General features: G+C 37.5%; 1 protein-coding gene across 41 annotated transcripts in view; it reads right to left on the bottom strand.

Annotated features, from left to right (window-relative positions):
* The window catches only part of CEP112 (centrosomal protein 112), a 562,721-nt gene that overhangs the window by 108,130 nt on the left and 430,016 nt on the right, over positions 1 to 24,575 (bottom strand). For 33 of the 41 annotated variants that reach the window (XR_008679796.2, XR_010133740.1, XR_010133744.1 and 30 more), the window contains one exon: positions 6,841 to 6,903. The exons of the other annotated variants lie outside the window; for them this stretch is intronic. Coding sequence is in view for 17 of the 33 variants with exons in the window: in XM_031011060.3 (XP_030866920.3) it covers positions 6,841 to 6,903 (63 nt within the window). In the remaining 16 variants the exon portion in view is untranslated. The remainder of the gene's footprint in view (positions 1 to 6,840; positions 6,904 to 24,575) is intronic. 41 annotated transcript variants of the gene reach the window in all.

Raw genomic sequence — 24,575 nt, 5'->3', positions numbered from 1 at the left:
GGTGTGATCTTGGATCACTGCAACCTCCACTTCCTGGGTTCAAGTGATTCTCCTGCTTCAGCCTCCCGAGTAGCTGGGATTACAGGTGCCCGTCACGATGCCCAGCTAATTTTTTGTATTTTTAGTAGAGATGGGGTTTCATCATGTTGGCCAGGCTGGTCTCGAACTCCTGACCTCAGGTGATCCACCCAGCTCGGCATCCCAAAGTGTTGGGATTACAGGCGTGAGCCACTGTGCCCGGCCTGCCTATCTTTTATAAATGAGGACACAGAGGCACAGAAAGAGGACAAATATCTTACGTTGTTGAAAATGACATCCAACTAAAGAGACAGGCAGGATTTGAACCATGCAGTCAGACCAATCACTGCACTAATTGGGTCCTTTAACCTGCCGACTTTATGGGTTTTTTTGTGTTTTTTTTTGTTTGTTTATTTTTATTTTTTTTGAGACGGAGTCTTGCTCTGTTACCCAGGCTGGAGTGCAGTGGCGCAATCTCGGCTCAATGTAACCTCCACCTCCCGGGTTCAAGCGATTCTCCTGCCTCAGCCTCCCGAGTAGCTGGGACTACAGGCCACCACGCCTGGCTAATTTTTGTATTTTTAGTAGAGACGAGTTTCACCACATTGGCCAGACTGGTCTCGAACTCCTGACCTTGTAATCCGCCCGCCTCGGCCTCCCAAAGTGCTGGGATTACAGGCGTGAGCCACCATGCTTGGCCACTCCGTTATGTTTCTTTAAAACAAGGTTTTGGTATTGCAGGGAAGTTTATACTTCCAAATAGGTTGTCTTCTTCCTAACTCATGGATAGTTATTTTGGTTTACATGGTGCCATTTTCATTCACTCATGTAGTATTCCCTGCATTTAAGAATCTGTTCTCTCCAGACAGCGTTCTTCTAACTTCTCAAATTAACCATCTGATGAGAAACTTTTATATTTAATTGGCCTTCTGAGAGCACTGTCCTTCCTTTGGTTTGGATGTATCCATTTCCCTGCAAATTCAATAGTGATGACTTTTTAAAAGCAGGAAATAGTTGTTTCTTCTAATAAAAGAAACAACATTAGACCCACGTTAGAATATAATTCTTTTGGTCCTAAGCAGAGGGGAGGGCAGTTGGTGAGAAACTCTGGACAAGTTATCTTTCTTGAAGCTCAGTTTTTCCAACTATTATTTGGTGACAAAACAAGATTACAGCATTATAAGGCAATAAATAGAAACTGTCTGGAGTCCCCCAGAAGCCAAATGCTATAGAAATACTAGTTGTTACTACTGACATAAATAATAGCATCTTGACAATAAAATATGGAGTATTTATGCTTTGAGAAGTGAGCAAATTCACTATACCAAAGTTTGACACTTGGAATTTGTCAATAATCAAATATTTAGCCGATTGTGAAATGACAAAATATATAATAACAACATGTCAGTATTATTACATGCAAACTTCAGCCTTCTGCTATGAGTGGAGGCATTCATTTACTGAGAATGAAGATGTTTTCATCCATTTTCTGAATTTTGATTAAATATTGTTTCCATTCTGGCATCAATTCAATTAATTCTCATAGCACTTCTGTGAAACAGGAAAGGTTAAATTCTCATAGTAAATGTCAAAAATTGATGCACAGAACAATCAACTCACAGTCACAGAGCCAGAGGAGCCAGGGATAAAAAAGAGTCAGATTTCCTTGGCCTAATATGAAACTTAAGATTGATCTTTTATGAGAACATGGGGCCAAATAGTAAAAAACAACTTACTATTTCAATGTTTTAAGCTGAGTAAACTATAACTTTGTAGAAGTGGGTTTAATTCTGGAGAGAGAAGGAGGGCAAGACAGAGAATGACAGAGAGAGGGTGTGTGTGTGTGTGTTTAGTTCTGCGCAGTTTAACACATGTATAGATTCATATATCCACAACTGCAGTCATGTGATATATTTTTAAAGTACAAAGTAATTTTTTCTTTAAAAAATACTAAGATTGAGACTAGCTTGTAACTGACCAAAGAATAAAGATAAAAATATCCTGGGATACTTCAAACGGTCAAAGGCCACGGAACAGGGACATTTCTCATTTTCAGAACATTTAGGACAAAATAATTCAGGTTTTGAGGTGGCCGGATCACCTGAGGCCAGGAGTTCGAGACCAGCCTGGCCAACATGGCAAAATCCCGTCTCTTCTAAAAATACAAAAAATTAGCTGGGTGTGGTGACACATGCCTGTAATCCCAGCTACTAGGGAGGCTGAGGCTGGAGAATCACTTGAACCCGGGAGGTGGAGGCCGCAGTGAGCCAAGATTGCGCCATTTCACTCCAGCCTGGGCAACAAGGGTAAAACTCCATCTCAAAAAAAAAGAAAAGAAAAGAAAAAAATGCAGATTTTGGAAAGGACTACAAGTGAAGTCCAGGATGTTCTAAGAAGGATGTGCTTGCTTTTGTGTGGAAAATAAAACCTTACATTCTTTGGGGGAATAAGGAGAGATTCCTCTGGGGAAAATAATGAGATTATTTTTGGAAAGATATTTTTAAAACTTAGGAAGGCGATATAAGGGGGAGAATGTTAAAACACTTCAGGTGAAACACTTGGCTAGATAAATAGATAAATTATTTGGTTGAAAAGACTCACAGGTGATATGGATATGGAACAGTAACTAAAATAAGGATAATTAAAAAACAAGATTTAATACTTTAAGATTGAGAAATAATCATCATAATCAGATTAACATGCTTCAGGTAAGGAACAAAACTCTACTGGTTGTAGACCTAGAGTATAATAAAATGGACTACTTTCTCCTTAGCTCAGTGTATGTAATAACTGGCACCCAGTTTAAGTGGTAGAACTATAATCATGGTAAGTAATAAAAAACCGTCACCTGGCAAATTGAATTCAGATAACCTGCCCTTCTCGTAGAATAATAATGTTAAAAGTTTCTAAGAAAAATGAAAGCTAATATATACAATCATAATCAAAATCCTCCAGTTTTGATTGAATCATAATTAAAAACCATAGAACAAAATGCTAGCACTCAACTAAATGTTTATACTGTATTAGTTTCAATGAAAGAAGCAGATTAGAGAATTTTCATATGGATATTAAAAATTAGTATTTTCAGAAACAAAAGGAGAGCTATTTTGAGCTGATGGTGTAAGCATCCGAACTCATGAGTCATAATAGTTAATAATAATTGTTAAGCAATTAATGCTTTGCAAAAATGTTAGTGGTCTTAAAAAAAAAAAACAGGATCCTAAATAGGGGTTAGGATTTCATCTTCAACTCATTCTATTGCTTTTCAGATTGTAGTACAGTTTGAGACTTTTATAAAACTCTTCTTTAAAACATAATACAATAGAGAAGACAAGCCACTTAGGAAGCCATGCTTAGGAACGTTAGGTGAACACTGACGCTCCTCACAAAATAAGTGGATGCCTTGTGCATTCTGGGTTGGCCCCCAGGAGGCTGGCATAGAGATGGGCACAGAGGTCATGTGGAATATTCCCAGGTACTAATATGCATCAGGCGTTGGGTAGTGTGGGACAGTGGTAGGAGACACTCGTCCCTTGGCAGCAGGCAAGCTCAACTGACATTCCAACTTCAGTCCTGCCCATGTTTCTAACTATGGACGTTCTGGCAAAATGGCAGTATCTTTCCTTGAAAAATGGCCACTAGATGACTAGGCTGAGTGGGGAAAACGATATTAATATTGAAGAGGCAAGGTTAATACATAATCACTTATTATTTCAATGTTTTAAGCGGACTAAACTCCAGCACTCACCACCACTGCAGTGTATGCATCGTCTCCATTCTTTTCTTAAGTTAAAAAAAAAAGTGATTCTGATGGAAATGATATTTGGGGGCGTGCCCAGAGATGATGCAAACACTGCAGTGGTGGCGAGGGTGAGTGCTGCAGATCTCAGAACGGGGCACAGGTCTCAGGTGTGCCAAAGTTTCAGTGTACACGGTCTATTAGGTCCTACAGGCTTGATAAAATCGTGAAAAGTAAGCAGCTTCCTCTAAAGGAGGAAAATCTTCAAAATATTTTCCAAATTTAATCTTATGCTCTCTGAGGTACCAACACATTCATTACTAATGCACTCATTTTCTTTTTTTCAGAGAGGGATTTTTAAAAACCCAACAGAGTTAAGCACTTTGCTTTTAGTGTTCTCATCAGCCTAATGAGATATGAGTTAGAGATTCCAACAAACTATCACTTAAATATGGAGAGATCCAATCCAACAGTCTTGTTTTATAATGCTCATTTTTAAATAATCTGACATGCTTCTCTGAACTGACTGGCATTGTGGACTAATGCTTCTCAAATGCCAGTTCACAGATATAAATATTTAGAAGTTGGCAAACAAAATATTATCAATGTAAGGTTATCATCCTAACTTTTATGAGAAGGATGGACTATCTTTTATTATATTACACCCTTTCTAAGATTTTTTTGGTGTTGCGCTGTCGCTTGATTAATGAAATGATGGTAATAGTATATGATAGTTGTTACTAGTTGCTTTTTCCTTCTCCACCTTCAAGTCTTTTCTTGGGAAAACAGTTAGCAACCCTGTGCCTCTCCAAGCTTTTCAGGGAGATTTTATCAACTTGTGAACACCCAAAAACATGGTGTCTGAAGCAATAATTTGTTCCACCTTCCAAACCTTTTTTCATTCTTCCCTGCCTCCTTTCCTCTTTCTCTATGGCAATTTTAGTGCTGATACTATAATAATTCACATTTGTTAAGTGCTTTAGGGTGTACTAGGTACTATACTGAACACATTTTTGGCATTGTTTACTTAATAGTTAAAACCATCCTATGAGGTTAGTACTGCTCCTCCATTTGACAAATGAGGAAATTGAATTCCAAAGAGGGCAGGTAACTTGCTCAAGGTCACGGAAGTGGTAGGGCTGGTATTCAAATCCAGGGGTGCTGGACTCCAGAGCTCAGGCTTTCTTCTGCATTAACTTACATTTAATTTGTTTTAACATCAACTAATCAGGCTTCTTCATACATTCCTTTAGATAAATACTCCTGTTTACACTCTCATTATTTAGGCATTTTTATTAGCTATCTTATATCTCACTCTCGGTCTGCTTCCCCCATTTAACATAAAGTGAAATAAGCAGGATGTTAGGATATGCCAACTGGGGATTTTTAATGTTTTAATTTAAACTTTAACTTTCGGCCTAAATAGATTTCTTTTGATTGCAAGAATCTTTTTCAGTGGATTAAAAGGATATTTCTCCATGTTCCTTCCTCAAGGAAGGGCTGGAATAATGGCAATCAAGACATAATCATCATTTCTTACATAAACATACATGACTCTTCATTTGGACAAAGACTTTTTGCTTTTCTAATGGGATGTGAATTAGTAGAACTGAAATTTTAGGCCAGGTGCGGTGGCTCATGCCTGTAATCCCAGCATTTTGGGAGGATGAGGAGGGAGGATCACCTGAGGTCAGGAGTTCGAGACCAGCCTGACCAATATGGTGAAACCCTGTCTCTACTAAAAATACAAAAAATTAGCTGGGCGTGGTGGCAGGCGCCTGTAGTCCCAGCTACTCGGGAGGCTGAGGCAGGAGAATGGCGTGAACCAGGGAGGCAGAGCTTGCAGTGAGCCAAGATTGCACCACTGCACTCCAGCCTGGGCAACAGAGCAAGGCTCTGTCTCAAAAAAAAAAAATAAATAAATAAAATAAAATAAAATAAAATAAAATTTTAAAAGGAAGGGATTGGGCCAGGCTGGTAGTGTTAAGGTTAAGAACTTCCACTTTGAAGTCAGATCCAGACTGGGTCCTGGCTGAGTCACTTGCCAACTTGTGTGATCTTCTCTCTCTAAATCTCAGTTTTCACAAATGGAAAAATGGCACCAATAATAGTTCCTAATTCCAGAGTTATTGTGAAAGACTGAATGAGTCAACATGGTTAGTGCCCCATGAACATTAGATATTATTATCTTTTTGTTGTTGTTGTTACTACTATTATGTGGCATTATGTGGTAGTATGGTAAATTCTAGTTTACTACCAAATACCACTGTATATATATATAAAAATATGAAGACAAGCTGATTTTAACAATCATTAGATACGCTCACAAAACCAAATGGCTTAACTTACCTATCTGCAAAGTAAAGATAAGTAGTATTTATTTGTTCTAGAATCACTTATACAAGTAAGGAATACTTGGAGTTCCTTAAATGATACTACTGGATATCACTATAATAACTTATGCTGAAAAAGTACTCTGAGCATCATATTTCAAATAGAGACAGGCATTCAATTATTGGCCTTTCTTATACTAAAACTACAACAGTAAGTACAAATAGCAAGTTATGGATGTAGGCACTTAGAATTCTCTTTTTCCTAAAAAGAGTCAACAGTTGAGCCGCAGACTTAACCTAGAATTATTTGTCATTTTGAATTTTGTTTGAAGAAGCCTTTGGTAGAGCAAAATGGAGTATTACAAAAAAAGCACAGATAGTACCAAACTGCTTACATCACAAATGTAGGTGTATATCTCCTGCCCTTGTGAAGTATGTTTCAGCCTGGGCTTGTTCAAGTGTACAGGCTGGTTTTACAACATCTGAGAGTGTGTGTGTGTGTGTGTGTGTGTGTGCATGTGTGTGTTGTTTCAAATGGTTAAATATGCCTAATTTTTCTTGATTTTTAATGACTGAAATATTAAAATCAAATTCTGTTTATTTGTATACCCATAAAAATATGATACCATTCCACAAAAAAAAAAAAACTGAAAAGAATGAAGTTTAACCTGAAAGTGCCAAGGCTTTTATGAGGAGGTTTCATTTTTGTTTTGGTTTTTACCCTGTTTTGTGTCTTTTAATGTTGCTTACCTGTGAAGATTTGGCAAGCTTCTGAGTGTATTCCTTCTCAATCTGCTTCAGCTTGCTGTTGGCCTGAAAAACACATGTACATGAACACATACACAGTGACCTGTGAGCTTGGTATCTCTTCCACATGCCTATCACCAGGCAGCTGGGATGCCTGCCAGCTGCACCGCCCTTCTGGGGCAGCCAGAAAACCACAGGGCTTGTCTTTGATGTTACGCCAACTATTCATCACTTAAAAAGCAAAAAAAAAAAAAAAAAAGATCTCTTCTGCCAATTATTAGACAAACATAAGACTTCTGTGGATAGAAACAGAAAGGGAGAAAGAGAGACAGAAATAGACACAGCAAAAGTATGAAGGCTCAGAAGGTAAAGTAAGGGAAAGAGAGAAGAAACAAGAGGGGCAAGGAAAAGGGAGAGGGAAGTGAAGGAAGAAGAAAGGAAGGTAAATTTAATACTTTTTCACCTTAATTAAAAAAAGAAATAGATGCTTCTGGACAAAAGAGATATGGGATTTTGAGAATCACTGAGCAGAGGTGAGCCCCTACTCTGCCAAATACATAAGAGCTAATTTTTACAGTGACAAATGTATCTAAATCAAACAAGTTTTAAGTTTTATGTCCTGGAAATAGGGCGGCCTTTCCACAATCAGTCCACATCGCTTAGAACTTGGTTATCCCCTCTGCCACTCAAGTTCCAATTCTTTTTATGTGATCTGTTTTCTGCTCTCTGGAAACTTTTGGGATCTTTATTCCATCGTCAAGGTTTAAAAATGTCACAATGACGTGCCCTAGACTGTGTCTTTTCCCCATCAATCATGCGGGCACTAAAGAGGCTCTTTCACTCTGAACTTGTGTCCTTTACTACTGGGAAAGGCTGGTCATTACTCTTATGATTTCTCTTGTCTCTCTGTCTGTATGTCTGTTTCTCTCCCTGAGTATGTCTCTCCCTGCAACTCTGATTTTGTACCTCTTAGATTTAGCGTCTCTTTTTCTTGTTGTTTCTATGTTCTATTTGTCTTTTTGATTATTCTTAGAATTTCCTCAACTTTTACCTAAAACTTTATATTCTGCCATCATATTCATAATTTCCAACAGTTCCTTTTTGTTCTTTGAACAGCATCATCATTATCATCCCTCTTTCTACAGATGAGAAAACTAAGGCACAGAGAGGTAAGTAACTTGCCCAGCATCACACAGCTAGGAAGTGATGAAGCCAGGACACAAACTCACACTTTGGCTGCAGAGCACAGGTGCTCCACCAGTAAGAGCACTGCGTCATGCCTTGCAATACAGTCCTTCTATCTATCTATCTATCTATCTATCTATCTATCTATCTATCTATCTACTGTTCCTTTCATCCATCCATTCATCCATCCATCCATCCATCCATCCATCCATCTATCCATCATCTGTCTACATGTCTATAGCTATCTATCTATCTACACATATATTTTAATTTTTTTCTGCTCAGTAGAGTGTGTGTGTTTCTGAGTTCCCTTTGTTTATTTACTTTCACCTGTCTGTTTTGGTCTTTCTCTTTCACTTTAGATACTTTCCTCAAATATCTGGTGATCTTTGATGTCCTTTCTTATTCAAAGTGAGGTCTCCAAAGCTGGATAGAAGAATCTTGCATATGTGTATGGGTTTGTGGATGGGTGGGCATCACCGCAGGGTGTGTTACAAAGGGGCCTGGACTCTCCCATGCCAGCATCTGACTGGATTTCCCTCTTGGATCAGTTTGCCCAGAGCTGCATCCTCCAGTTTCCTGCCAGGCAGCACAAATCTGATGGCCAGTATTTTCAGAAGGGCATCGAGGTGTTCAGGAGAGTGACTCTCGTGCAAGGCTAGTCTCACATTTCTCCTCAACTGTACCTGAGGCCCTTTCTCATTCCACCTCTCCAGAGAACAAACCAGGGATAGGGATGGGGGCAGTCTTGGGATAAAATCTGGGCCATCTGTTCCAAATGCAGACTTTCAACCAATCTTCCAGTTCTTCACTTCACCCCATACCCAGTCTCTCCAATTCCTGAACCTTCCCGAAGTTCTACCACAGGAAAGATCTTGCTGCTTCTAATTGGTATCCTTCAGGTCTCCCTTCCCCCAGAAATTGTTCAGTTTTTAGGATTCTTAGTTCTGCTAAGTTAATTTCAGGCCCAGCCTTTTTCAAGTTCTCAATGCTATTGGTTTCTTATGTGTATGGTTGTCTCTTATTTTCTTTGAAAAAATATATAGTATAAAAATCTTGATGCCTGAGTCTCATCTGCAGAGGTTCTGATTCAATTTATCTGGGCTACAGGCTGGACACTAGGATTTTTAAAAATCTCTGCTGCTATTTCAAAAGTTCTGCCAAGGTTAAAAACCACTGGTTCATGCCTTTTTCAATTTCCTTACTTTCATTTTGATGGGACTTCCTCAGGGAGTAGAGATAAAAACAGGTGAGTTCTGTCCACTACCTTTAGTTGGAAGCAAATTTTTTGTTTATTTTCATATCACAAATAGGGTGAGGAAGCAATCCCAGGCTCACAGCCGACTCCAGGCTCACCTCTATGGTAGTACTAAGGCTGAATTAGTCATTGTTGGTTAACCTGTCTTTTTCCCACTAGATAATGAGATCCTAGAAGGCAGCTCCTAGCCCCTAACATAGTGTTTGGGGCATAATTGTCCATCTAATGAATGAGTGGATGCCGTACAAGCCCTTTGCCTCTTCTATCGCCTCAGTCCATACCTTTGAAGTTTTCTTTTCATAACCATTTTTTTATGGACTTAAGTTCAAAACCAATTCTTTAGAGTTCATTCCATAAATCTCTTTGTATCTATAATCCCATCGAGTACACAGGGTAGTTCTGTTTCTTCCAGAATAGAGAGGGCATGTGCTATTTTTCTAGTAAGTCATCAGACTTGACTCCAGCTCTATTATGATTAAAGCCACTCTCCACCAGAATTAGGGCTACTCTGAACCTCTTGAGGGTTATTTGTCTTGGCTCACATTCTGTCACTATTTTTTTTTGTCACAAAATGCTTAATAAAGTATTTGTTGCTTTTAAAATAAACACTTAATACAACTCATACCATGTCCCAGGCACTGTTCTAAGTGCTTTAAAAATATTCACCCACTAGAAAATCTAAAAATTAATTCTAGTGTCATAAAGATGAGGTTACTTTTCCCTAAAAATGCTAGAGTCACAGATAATAGTTAGTGCAGAAAGGCCTGTGTCTCGGTGCGAGCTACTCTTCATGAGTTTACGGCCAGCCCCCAAATCTCACAAACCCAATGAAGCTCCTTTATAACTAAATATCCAATTCATTCATCCACTCTAGGCAGCTGGACAGCAGCAATGAACAAAACAGCCAAGAATCCCTCTCCATTTTTATGAAACATCTAGAGAGTAAACAAAGTAACTTTGAAAAGTTACATGGTGCAAGGCCTATGGAGAAGTATCAATCGAGGAAGTGAGAAAAGTTAGGGGGTACTTTATAATTTTAAAAATACTGAAGTAACAGATGGCCTCCCTGAGAGGGTGACGTATGAACAAAAACCTGTTGGAGATGAGGGTAACCTCTAGGGAAACAGCATTCCAGGCAGAAGGAAGAACCCATGCAAAGGCCCTGAGGCAGAGGCATGCACAGCATGTTCAAGACACAGTATGGAGGCCAAGAGCAGTGGCTCACACCTGTAATCCAGCACTTTGGGAGGCTGAGGCTGGCAGATCACTTTAGGCCAGGAGTTCGAGACCAGCCTGGCCAAAATGGTGAAACCCTGTCCCTACAAAAAACACAAAAATTAGCCAGGTGTGGTGGTGCATGCCTGTAATCCCAGCTACTTGGGAGGGTGAAGCAAGAGAATCACTTGAACTGGGAGGCGGAGGTTGCAGTGAGCTGAGATCGTGCCACTGCGCTGCAGCCTGGGCAACACAAGCTTCTGTCGCAAAAAATAAAATAAAATAAAATAAAATACAGTGTAGAGGCCAGTGTGGTTGGATCAGTGCAACCAGTGGAGCACTGGCTCCCTCAGACAACACAGGGCTGTGAGAGAACCAGGTCCTGCACGGTGTTGAACGTGATTGTAAGGAATTCGGCTTTTAAGATCAGTGAAACAGAGAGTCACTGAAGGGGTTTGTGTTAGTCCATTCCTGCACTGCTACAAACCAAACACTGCATGTTCTTACTTGTAAGTGGGAGCTGAACGGTGAGAACACATGGACACATGGGGGCGGGACCCACTGGAGCCTGTTGGGGGTTGCGGGGAGGGAGAGCATCAGGAAGAATAGCTAATGCATGCTGGGCTTAATACCTAGGTATGGGTTGGTCTGTGCAGCAAACCACCATGGCACACGTTTACTATGTTAACAAAACTGCACATCCTGTACATGTAGCCCAGAACTTAAAATAAAAGTTGAAAAAGAAAAAAATACAAATAAAAATAATAAAAAGAGAAATACCCAAGTCTGGGTAATTTATAAACAAAAGAGGCTTAATTTGCTCATGGTTCTGCAAGCTGTACAGGAAGCGTGGCTGGGGAGGTCCCAGGTAACCTGCAATCGCAGTGGAAGTTGAAGGGGAAACATGCATATCTTCACATGCCCAGAGCAGGAGAAAGAGAGGTGGAGAGGTAATACACACTTTCAAACAACCAGATCTCATGACAACTCAGTCACTGTTATAAGAACAGCACCAAGGGGGAAATCTGCCCCTATGATCCAACCACCTCCCAACAGGCCCACGTCCAACACTGGGGATTACAATTTGACCTGAGATTTGGGCGGGGACACACACCCAAACCATTTCAGGGTTTCAGTATAGGTGAAATATATGATTTGACATAGGTATTAATAAGGCCACTCCAGCTTTTGTTTGGGGCAAGAATGAAGCAAGTAAGACAGTTAGGAGGGTACTGCAAATAATCTAGGATGGCAATAGAGGAGGTGGTGAGAAGGGGTCAGATTGGAGAAAAATTAGAAAGTAGAAGCAACTGGACATACCGTATAAGGGAAAGAGATGAGTCAAGGATGACTTCAAGATTTTTGTCCTAAGCAACTAGACGAATGAGGTTGTCATTACCTAACATGGGAAAAGCTACAGGTGAAATAGGTTTTTGCAGAGAAGATCAAGAGATCAGTTTGTACTTATTAAACCTGGAGATGCCTATTAAATGTGCAGTGTTGAAGTATCTGGGTATTCAAGTCTTGAGTTTATGGTTTAAGGTCTAGGTTAAAACTATGAATTCAGAAGTCATCAGTTTATATAGGGTGTGTGAAACCATGCTACTGGATGAGATCCCAAGATATCTAGTGTATATACTGGATGAGATCCCAAGTATACACAAGAAAGCAGAGGTCTAAGTATACTCAGCCCTGGGCCTGCAAATGTTAGGAGGCTGGGACATGAGGAGGAAACAGACAGAAGTAATAGCCACAGAGTCAAGAAATCAGGATAGGCTGGTGGCTCATGCCTGTAATCCCAGCACTCTGGGAGGCCAAGGCAGGTGGATCACCTGAGGTCAGGAGTTCGAGACCAGCCTGACCAACATGGTGAAACCCCATCTCTACTAAAAATACAAAAAAATTAGCTGGGCGTGGTGGCAGAAGCCTGTAATCCCAGCGACTTGGGAGGCTGAGGCAGAATAATCACTGGAACCTGGGAAGTGGAGGTTGCAGCGAGCTGAGATCGTGCCATTGCACTCCAGCATGTGTGATGCAGCAAGACTCCGCCTCAAAAAAAAAAAAAAAGAAATCAGGATAATACGGAATCTTGAGCCAACTGAAGAAAAGTGTTTCAAGGACTACTCAGTTGTGTCAAATGCTACAGAGAGGCCATAGAAAGTGAGGCCTGAGAATTGATCACATTAGTTTGGCAACATGGAGGTCACTGGTGATAAGGATAAAAGAAATTTTGTTGTAGTGGGAGACATGAAATCTGGATTAAAGGAAATTCAGAGAGGAGAGGCATTGGAATTTGTTCAGAATTTTATTATAAAGGGAAGGTGAGAAATGAGATGGAAGCTGCCTGAGAAGTGGGTGAATAGAGAGGTAAATTGTTTTGTTTTTTGGTAAGTTGAGGAAATTAACGGCATGTTTGTACGCTGATAGGGAAGATCTAGCAGTAGAGAGGGAGGAAAAAAACCAGATGATGCCAGAGCTTTCCTAGAGACATGTTCTTGAGTTAAGGGGAGGGATATGTCATGGAGTGAACTGTGTCCTCCCAAAATTCCTATGTTATGTTGCAACCCTAAACCCCAATTTGACTGTATTTGGAGATAGGGCCTTTGGTGAGGTAATTAAGGCAAAATGAGGTCATAAGGGTGGGGCCCTACTCCAACAGGATAGGTGTCATTATAAGAAGAGGAAGAGACACCCATCTTTCTCTGCCTGTCTCTCTGTATGCACACACAGGAAAGGAAACAGCAAGAATGCAGCAAGAGGCCTCAGGAAAGCAATCCTGATACCACCTTGATCTTGGGCTTCTAGCTTCCAGAGCTGTGAGAGAATGAATTTCTATGGTTTAAGCCACCCAGTCTGTGGTGTTCTGTTATGGCAGCCCAAGCCAGCTACTACAGGGTGGGACCTCGAGCACAAGGGGAGGAGATGGCCTCTGCTGGAAGTGCAGGCAAATGATCCCCCAGGAACAACGATGGGAGCTTCTGATTGCTCTCATTATCTCTGCAAAGTAGGAAGAAAGATTCATCAGCTGAGCATGAGGATGGTAGAAAACATCTTTGGGAAATTTCAGAAGAGAAGGAAGGCATAAAATAGTCATCTAAAAAAAGCAGGAAAGGGAAAAGACAGAGAAATCCAGTATGAGTCCCAGGACTCCAGGAAGCATCAGGACCCACTTGAAATTGCCAATGCTGAATTTAAAATGAGGCCAGTCTGTAATACAGAAACACTTCTGGAATTTGCTAACAGCTAAATAGAGTAGAATCAATACTTTGGAGAATACGAGTAACCAAAGGAATAAAATTAACTGATCAACTTTTGTGGTTTTTACTATTAATATTTTCTTCAGTGTAAATCATAGCTGCCTGAATTCCTGAACCCCTCTTATATAAATCTAAAAAGCTCTGGTTTATCATGGTTGAAAATTCATGGTTAACTTCTCAGGCAAACTGTCCCTACAGCATTTTTTGAATAGCTTTAGTACCAAGATGGTACTGAGTGTACATTTCATTTCCCTGCTTAAAGGAAAGCTTAGTTATTTTAAACCAAGTCTTATTTTTATAGCTATCATTTGTATATAGAAACACAATTTTTAAACAACTACCAGCAGCATAACTTGAACAAATATATAACAGAAGAGGAGGGAACCACAATTTGGGAACCACATAGTGAGACAGGGTCTCACTATGTTGCTCAGGCTGGACTCAAACTCCTAGGCTCAAAGGATCTCTCAGCATCGCAAGTAGCTGGGATTACAGGTACATGACACTGCCCTTGGCTCTGCTCTATTTTTATTATTTCCTTTCTTCTGCTACTTCTGCAAAGTAGTAGTAGAAATAGTAGTAGTCATAGGAGTAGTAGTAGTAGTAGTAGTTGTTTTCATCTTTGGTTCTTTCTGACTGTTGCCATTTCTGATTGGTTGTGCCCGTCCTCCTCCAGACAGTATTCAGTTCTCAACTGTTTTTCTAGGGCTGCTTCCTCAGATCTTTCTCCTTATTAAAGAGCCCAATGTATTGGTTCACTTTTAATTCCTAATAAAAGCTTGGGTTTAAAACTCAATTAGAAAGGGGGAAAAATACGACCAATTTACAAAAGTGTCCATGGTTGTAATTATCTTAATGTGCTACCCTTTTCTTTGCATTATGCCTCAATTTTTAAAAAGTCCTTCATTCCTTTATTTTCCATTTCCTACCATTAATGGTGAAGGTTCAGGCATTCATGATTTCCAGGAAAGTGATTTGGAGAGAAGAAAATTAGGAGATTTGTCTAAAATATTTATATTTAAGGCAAGCTCAGATCTTACTATGATAGCTTTAAAATATAATAGCTATGTCTTTAAAATCTTCAAATATCTTTAAAATATAATAGCGTAAGTTTCTGAATAAAATAGTTGTTTTAGGATGAAAGAAAGCAAGAATGCTTCCCAGATTCTTGAAACATGGCATAAAGCTCAGATAATTATGCAGTACTACTTTCTATTCAAAAGCTTTGTAGGCATCTATTTGAACCTTCTTGGAACACTATTGTCAGAGGCGTATGAACCAGAGCAACTCCATCTTGAATAGGGGATGGGTAAAATGAGGCGGAGACCTACTGAGCTACATTCCCATGAGGTTAAGGCAGTCTAAGTCACAGAATGAGAGAGGAGGTAGGCACAAGATACAGGTCATACAGACCTTGCTGATAAAACAAGTTGCAGTAAAGAAGCCAGCCAAAACCCATCAAAACCAAGATGGTGACGAGAGCGACCTCTGGTCGTCCTTGCTGCTACACTCCCACTGGCACCCTGACAGTTTACAAATGCCAAGGCAATGCCAGGAAGTTACCCTATATTGTCTAAAAAGGGGAGGCATGAATAATCTACCCCTTGTTTAGCATGTAATCAAGAAGTAACCATAAAAGTGGGCAACCAGCAACCCTAGGGGCTGCTCTGTCTATGGAGTAACCATTCTTTTATTCTTCTATTTTCTTGATAAATTTGCTTGTACTTTGCGGACTCAACCCTGAATTCTTTCTTGCGCGAGATCCGAGAACCCTCTCTTGGGGTCTGGATGGAGTCCCTTTTCATGTAACACTATGAATCCAGTTATGGCCAGCCTGGTAAAACTCTGCACCATCCTACCAGCAAAAATATTTAGAAAATTTATAACAAATATTTATATTTAATTTAAAATATTTACAAAACATTCAAACTTGAAAATATCTGTATTTTACTTCAAAATAAATGTGCAAACTTGTAAAACAATAAAATTCATGACTGCTGCCCTGGCTGTGATGAAGTAACTGGGACCACATTTTATCTGCCACAGTAAACAATGAGAAAACTGGACAAAACAAAGGAGAAACTGTTTTAGGATATCAGGCAATAGGAAGCAGAGGATTGTGACCCAAAGAGAAGGGAAACAAATGAGGTAAGCGCTCATTTAGTTGTTCTTTGATTTATTTAATTCTTCTCTGATTCTTTCATCAGAATTCTGTAGATTTCATCATATAAATCTCATACATACAGATGGTTCTTGACACGCAATGGCATTTCACCCCGATAAATCTGTTGTAAGTACAAAATATCTTAAGTAGAAGATGCATTTAATACCTCGATAAACCCACTGTAAAGTCAAAAAAATCATGAAGTTGAACCTTTGTAAGTCAGGGACAGTTATTATAGACATATACCTAAGTAGTTAATTTTGGGGGTACTAATGTAAATAGTATTGTGTTTTTAGTTTAAAATTCCACTTATTCATTGCTGGTATAAATGAAAGTAGTTGATTTTTATTTACTAACCTTGTATCCTGTAAACTTGCTATAATCACTTATCAGTTCCAAGAGTTTGTCAATTCTTTTGGATTCTCTATATAGACAATCACATCATCTGCAAACAAAGAGAGTTCTATTTCTTCCTTTCCAGTCTGTATACCTCTTATTTCCTTTTCTTGTGTATTGCATTAACTAAGATTTCTTTGATGTTGAAAAGGAGTGGTGAGAGGGGAATCACAATCAATACCCTGTTTCTGATCTTAGAGAGAAAGCTTCTAGTTTCTCACCATGAAGTTCAATGTTAGCTGTAGGTTTTTTGTAGATGTTCTTTATCAAGTTGAGGAAGTTCACCTCTATTCCTAGTTTGCTGAGATTTTTTTTCATGAATGGCTGCTGAATTTTATCACATGATTTTTCTGCATCTATTAATATGATCATATGATCACACAGATGCGATTGATTACATTCGCTGATTTTCAAATGTTGAGACAGCCCTGCATACCTGGGATACATTCCATTTGGCTCTGGTGTATAATTCTCTTTGTACATTGTTAGATTCAATTTGCTAATATTTTGTTAAAGATTTTTTCATTTATGTTAATGGAATATAATGGTCAATAGGTTTTTTTTCTTATAATGTTTCTGTCTGGTTTTGGTATCAGGGTAATGCTGACCTCACAGGATGAGTTAGGAATTATTTCCTCTGTTTTTATCTTTTGAAAGAGATTGTAGAGGATTGGTATAATTTCTTCCTTAAAAGTTTGGCAGAATTTACCATTGAATCCATGTAGGCCTGGTGTATTCTGTTTTGGAAAAGGAGGGTCATTAATTATTGATTGAATTGCCTTAATAGATATATCCATTCAGATTATCTTTTTCTGCCTGTGCGAGTTTTGGCAGATTGTGTTTTTGGCAGATTGTGTCTAGGTTATCAAATCTATAAGCATAGAATTGATCATGGTATTTATTTATAATCCTTACAATACTCTTGGGCTCTTTAGTGATACCTCATTTTTCATACTTTTATTAGTAATTTATATTCTTTTTCTTTTTTTCTTAGTTTGCATGGCTAAAACCTATCAAATCTATTGATCTTTTCAAAGAACCAGCTTTTGGTTTCATTGATTTTCTCTATTGATTTCCTGTTCTCAAGTTCATTGATTTCTGCTCTAATTCTTTTAAACTTTTTTAAAATTATTTTTATTTTTATTTTTAAAGACAGGGTCGCACTATGTTGCTCAGGCTGGATTCAAACTCCTAGGCACAAGGGATCCCTCAGCATCCCAAGTAGCTAGGATTACAGGTACATGACACTGCCTTTGGCTCTGCTCTATTTTTATTATTTCCTTTCTTCTGCTACTTTGGATTTAATTAGCTCTTCTTTTTCTTGTTTCCCAAATGAAAGCTTAGGCTATTGATTTTAGATATTTCTTCTTGTCTCATAAACGCATTCTATGTTATAAATTTCTCTTTAATCACTGCTTTCTCCATATCACATAAATTTTGGTAAGCTGTGGTTTCATTTAGTCCAAAATATTTTTAAATTTATATTGAGATTTCTTCTTTGACCCGTGTGATTTTTAAAGTGTGTTATATAATCCCAAAGTATTTGGGGATTTCCACCTATCTTTCTGTTGATTTCTAGTTTAGTTCCATTGTGGTCTGAGATCAGATATTGTATGATTTCTACTCTTTTAAATTTGTTAAGATCCGTTTTATGGCCCAGAATGTAGTCTATCTAGGGGAATGGTCCATGTGAGGTTACAAAGAATGTGTATGCCGCTGCTGTTGGATGAAGTAGTCCAAGATATCCATTATTTCCAGTTGATTGATGGTGTTGTTGAATTCAACTATGTCCTTACTGATTTTTCTGCCTGCTGGATCTGTCCATTTATGATAGTGGGTATTAAAGTCTACAACTATAATAGTAGATTCATCTATTTCTCCTTGCAGTTCTATCAGTTTTTGCCTCACATAGTTTTTGTTTGTTCGTTTTTGTTTTTTTTGCCTCACGTATTTTGATGTTCTGTTAGGTACGTATACACCTGTTAAGGATTGATATGTCTTCCTGGATAATTAAACCCTTTATCATTATGTAATGGCTACCATATCCCTGATAATTTTTTGTCCTAAAGTCCACTGTATCTGAGTTTAATATAACTACTAATTCTTTCTTTTGCTTAGTGTTAGTATGGTATATATTTTTTTGATCCATTTAGTTTAAACCTATATATGTCTTATATTTAAAGCAGGTTTCTTGGAGACAATATATAGTTGGGTCTTATTTTTTGATCCACTCTGACAATCTCTGCCTTTTAATTGGTATGTTTAGGCCATTGACATCCAAAGTGATTACTTGATGTAGTTAGATCATAGCTACCATATTTGCTACTACTTTCTATTCATTGTCCTGGTTCAGTTTTCCTGTTTTTGTCTTACACTGTTTTTCCTGTATTTTGTGGGTTTTAATTGAGCATATTCCATTTTCTCTCCATGCTTCTTTTTTAAAACATATTTTTTACTGGTTGCCCTAGAGTTTATAATATATATTTATAAATAATCCAATTCCACTTTCAAATAACACTATATCATCTCATGGATAGTGGGAGTACCTTATATGAATGAAATAATCCTAATTTACTCCTTGTTATTTTTTGTATTACTGCTGTCATTCATTTCACATATATGTAAGCTTATGTAAGTATATATGTGTGTATAAATATATATGAATATTGTTGCTGTTAATATTTTGAATAAACTGCTGTTAGGTCAATTATGAAGAAAAATAAAAGTTTTAATTTTATCTTCACTTATTCATTCTCTGATGCTCTATGTAGATCAAAGTTTCTTACCTATATCATTTTCGTTTTATCTAAAAACTTCTTTTTAACATTTCTTGTGAGGCAGGTCTACTGGCAACAAACTCCCCCAATTTTTGTTTGTCTGAGAAAGTATTTCTCCTCCATTTCTGAAGAATAATTTTTCGAGGTACAGAATTCTAGATTCGTAGAGGTGTTTTCTCTCAACACTTGAGATTGTTCACTTCTCTCTCTTCATGCTTGCATGATTTCTTAGAAAACTGATGTAATTCTCACGTCTCCTTTTTATACGTAAGGTGTTTTTCTTTTCCCTCTGGCAGATTTCAATACTTTTTAAACATTTTTTATTTTCTGCATTTTGAATATGGTATGCCTAGGTGTGTAGCATGTTTTTTCTTTCATTTATGCTGATTGGTGTTTTCTGAGCTTACAGATCTGTGGTTTGGTGTCTGACATTAATTTGGGGAAATTTTCAGTCTTTATTTCATTAAATATTTCTTCTGTTCCTTTCTCTCTTTCTTCCCCTTCCTTTATTCCCATATGTGTACATTACACCTTTTGTAGATGTCTCAACCACAAAAGATATTTTATTGGTTTTTTTCAGTCTTTTTTTTTCTCTTTGTTTTACAACTTTGGAAGTTTCTACTGAGATATCCTCAAGCTCAGATATTCTTTCTTCAGCTGTGTCCAGTCTACTGATGAGTCTATCACAGTCTTCATTTCTGTTAGGGTTTTTGACCTCTAGCATTTCTTTTTCATTCTTTCTTAGAATTTCCACCTCTCTGCTTACACTGCCCATCTCTTCTTGCATGCCATCTACTTTATCCATTAAAGCCCTTAGCACATTAATCGTAGCTGTTTTAAATTCCTGGTCTGATAATTTTAAGATCTCTGTCATATATGAGTCTGGTTCTGATGCTTGCTGTGTCTCTTCAAGCTGTGTTTTTTGCCTTTTTGTATGCCTTGTAATTTTTTTTTCCTTATAGCTGGACATGATGTATTGGGTATACGGAACTGCAGTGAAAAAGTCTTTGATCATGTGGTGGTAACGTGTTAGGGAAGAGGAAGTATTCTATAGTCCTATAACTAGGTCAGTCTTTTAGTAAGCCTGTGCCTCTGGGCTGTAAATGTCACGGTGCTTCTCAGTTTCTCCCCCTCCTAGCTCAACCAGGATGGTTCAAGAATGGAGGGATCTGGACTTGTGCATTTTCCATCCCCCATATAGAAGGCTAGAGTTGGCTGTAGGTGGTTATCTCCTTTCCCCCAGATTGGTTAGGCTCTGAAAAATCCCCAATAATTTAGGTGCTTGTAAAACCATTTTTCTTGGTATTTTGTTGCTGTTGGATACAAAGTTATATATAGCTCATTTTGTCTAAAGCACAATTCAATGTCAGTATTTCCCTTTTAATTTTCTGTCTCATTATCTGTCTGTTGTTGATGGGGGATATTGAAGTCCCCACTATTACTGTATTGCTATCTATTTCTCACTTCATGTCCATTAATATTTGCTTTATATATTTAGGTGCTCTAATGTCTAACGTCTAATGTGCTCTAATGTCTAATATATATATACACTTGTTATATCCTCTTGATGAATGTCCTCTTTATCATTAGTGACTTTTTTTGTCTCTTATGAAAGTTTTTGACTTGATGTCTATTTTAAATCTAAATATAGCCACTTCTGTTCTCTCTTTTTTTTACCATTTGTGTGCAATATCTTCTTCCGTCCCTTCACTTTCAGCCTATGTATATCCTTAAGGCTAATGTGGGTCTCTCATAGGAAGTATATAATTGGATCTTGATTTTTTGTTCATTAAACTACTCTGTGTCTTTGGATTGGAAAATTTAATCCATTTGTAATTATTGACATTTAAGGACTTACTACTGCTATGCTGTTTATTGTCTCCTCGTTGTTTTGTATATCCTTTGTTCCTTTTTTCCTTTCTTATTTGCCTTCATGATTTGGTGATCTTCTATAGTGTTAGGTGTTTATTCTTTTTTCTTTATTTTTTTGTGTATCTGCTATAGTGTTTTGCTTTGTGGTTACCACAAGGCTTACGTAAAATGTCTTATAGTTATATAATAATTGACTATTTTACACTGATAACAACTGAATTTTTTCCACATACAAAAACTCTAAACATTTATCCTCCACCCTGCTTGATCTAGTCTGCTGTTGAAGCGCTCTATTGCATTTTTAAATTTCATTCATTGAATTCTTCAGGTCCAAGATTTCTGTTCGGTTCTTTGTTATGATACCTATCTCTGTTGAATTTCTCATTCAGATCATAAACTGATTGATATCATCAAATTGTCTCTCTATATTCTCTTGTAATTTTTTTGAGTTTCCTTTTCTTATTTTGAATTGCTTTTCGAACAATTCATACATTTTCTTTTCTTTGGGGTCAGTTACTAAAGAATTATTGAGTTCTTTGGTAGTGTCATATTTCCTTCCTTTTTTAGGTGCTTGTAAAACAGTTTTTCTTGGTAGGCTCTGTTAAGTGCAACAAAGTGCTCTGGTGTATTTCACAATGGTCACTTTTCTCCTTCCCCTGCCAGAAGCACAAATGATTTTTTCCACAATATTCATGATGAGAACCCGGTCAAGCTCCTAGGGGCAAAACTCACAAAAGCCCAACACTGCTATGGCTGCTTGCAAGCCATGTTAGACCCAATACCAAGAGAGTTTCCCTCAGCTAAGACTCTCCATTGTGGGGAACATTTAAACAGAAGGACCCCAAGAGCCTGTGCTACTGTGAACTCTCACAATATGTTGCTGCCACTGCTTCCCTAAACTCTTATAGCCTATGGCACTGAGGTACCCACAGTCATCTGTGATACTGATCACAGCTGAAGAAGCTGCATGGAGGCTTGACCACTGCATCCATCCAGAAGCAGGGCTAGCACACCCTTTTCAACCAGCACATTAAGGTCTATCTGCAGATGAAAATATTTTCCTATGAAAGTAACTCTGTAAAGTTTAGAAGTGGTGACTGTTTCATCAGATGTGAAGACATCAATTCAGAAACACAAGAAACATGAAAAAGGAAGGAAATATGACACCACCAAAGAACACAATAATTCTTTAGTAACTGACCCCAAAGAAAAGAAAATGTATGAATTGTTCGAAAAGCAATTCAAAATAAGAAAAGGAAACTCAAAAAAATTACAAGAGAATATAGAGAGACAATTTGATGATATCAATCAGTTTATGATCTGAATGAGAAATTCAACAGAGATAGGTATCATAACAAAGAACCGAACAGAAATCTTGGACCTGAAGAATTCAATGAATGAAATTTAAAAATGCAATAGAGCGCTTCAACAGCAGACTAGACCAAGCAGGGTGGAGGATAAATGTTTAGAGTTTTTGTATGTGGAAAAAATTCGGTTGTTATCAGTGTAAAATAGTCAATTATTATAACTATAAGACATTTTACGTAAGCCTTGTGGTAACCACAAAGCAAAACACTATAGCAGATACACAAAAAATAAAGAAAAAAGAATAAACACCTAACACTATAGAAGATCACCAAATCATGAAGGCAAATAAGAAAGGAAAAAAGGAACAAAGGATATACAAAACAACGAGGAGACAATAAACAGCATAGCAGTAGTAAGTCCTTAAATGTCAATAATTACAAATGGATTAAATTTTCCAATCCAAAGACACAGAGTAGTTTAATGAACAAAAAATCAAGATCCAATTATATACTTCCTATGAGAGACCCACATTAGCCTTAAGGATATACATAGGCTGAAAGTGAAGGGACGGAAGAAGATATTGCACACAAATGGTAAAAAAAAGAGAGAACAGAAGTGGCTATATTTAGATTTAAAATAGACATCAAGTCAAAAACTTTCATAAGAGACAAAAAAAGTCACTAATGATAAAGAGGACATTCATCAAGAAGATATAACAAGTGTATATATATATTAGACATTAGAGCACATTAGACGTTAGACATTAGAGCACCTAAATATATAAAGCAAATATTAATGGACATGAAGTGAGAAATAGATAGCAATACAGTAATAGTGTGGACTTCAATATCCCCCATCAACAACAGACAGATAATGAGACAGAAAATTAAGAGGGAAATACTGACATTGAATTGTGCTTTAGACAAAATAGGCTATATATAACTTTCTACCCAACAGCAACAAAATACACGTTCTCCTTTAGTGCACATGGAACATTCTCCAGTACAGACTACACGGTGGGCCATAAAACAAGTCTTAAATTTAAGAAGATCAAAATCATGTCAAGTATTATTTCTGGACACAAAGGTATAAAATTAGAAATCAATAACAGAATTAACTTTGGAAAATTCACAAATATGTGGAAATTAAACAACTGGCTCTAAATAATCAATGGATCAAAGAAGAAATCAAAAGAAAAATTGAAAACAATCTTGAGACAAATGATAATGAAAACACAACATACCAAAACCTATGGGATGCCCAAAAGCATAAACGTCCCATAAGAGGAAAGCTTATAGCAATAAATGTCTACATTTAAAAAGAAGATCCCAAATAGCCTAACATTAAGCCTCACAGAATTAGAAAATGAACAAATTAAACCCAAAGCTAGCAAAAGGAAGGAAATTAATAAATATCAGAAAAGAAATAGAGAATAGAAAAACCACAGGAAAAAAAAACAATAAAACTAAGAGTTGGTTTTTGAAAAAATGAACAAAATTGATAAACTCTTAGTTATACTAGCTTAAAAAAAGAAAGAGAAGATTCAAATATATAAACTCAGATATGAAAGTGGAGACATTACAACAGATGTTCTCAGAAACGAAATAGATCATAAGGAACTATTATTAACAATTATATGTCAACATAGTTGATCATCTAGGGTAAATAGATTAATTCCTAGGAAAATATAACTGAAGAAGGTTGAATAAAAAAGAAATAGCTTGAACAGGCCAATAACAAATGAAGAGATTGAAGTAGTAATTTAAAATCTCCCCAAGAAAGAAAAGCCCAAGACCAGATGTCTTCATGGCTGAATTCTACCAAACTTTCAAAAAAGAATTAATACCAATACTTCTTAAATACTTCCAAACAAAAAGAGAGCTGGATAATACAGCTGACCCTTGAACAACATGGAGGTTAGTGGTGCTGACCACCCCCCAAATGCAGTAAAAAATCTGCATGTAACATTTGATTACCCCAAAACTTAACTACTAATAGCCAACTGTTGACTGGAAGCCTTACTGACAACATGAACAATCAATTAACACATATTTTATATATTACATTTATCCTATACTTTATTTTTACAGTAAAGTAAGCTATAGAAAAGAAAATGTTATAAAAATAATAAAGAAGAGAAAATATATTTAATATTCATTAAGTGGGAAGTGGATCATCCTAAAGGTCTTCATCCTTGACATCTTGATGTTGAGTAGCCTGAGAAGAAGGAAAAGGAGTTGGTCTTGCTGTCTCAGGGGTGGCAGAGGCAGAAGAAAATCTGCAGATAAGTAGACCCATGTAGTTCA

Source organism: Gorilla gorilla, chromosome 4 (assembly GCF_029281585.2).
Source record: "Gorilla gorilla gorilla isolate KB3781 chromosome 4, NHGRI_mGorGor1-v2.1_pri, whole genome shotgun sequence".
Lineage (NCBI taxonomy): Eukaryota > Metazoa > Chordata > Mammalia > Primates > Hominidae > Gorilla > Gorilla gorilla.
The sequence above is the reverse complement of the archived record's forward strand: the minus strand, read 5'-3'. Positions and strand labels throughout refer to the sequence as shown.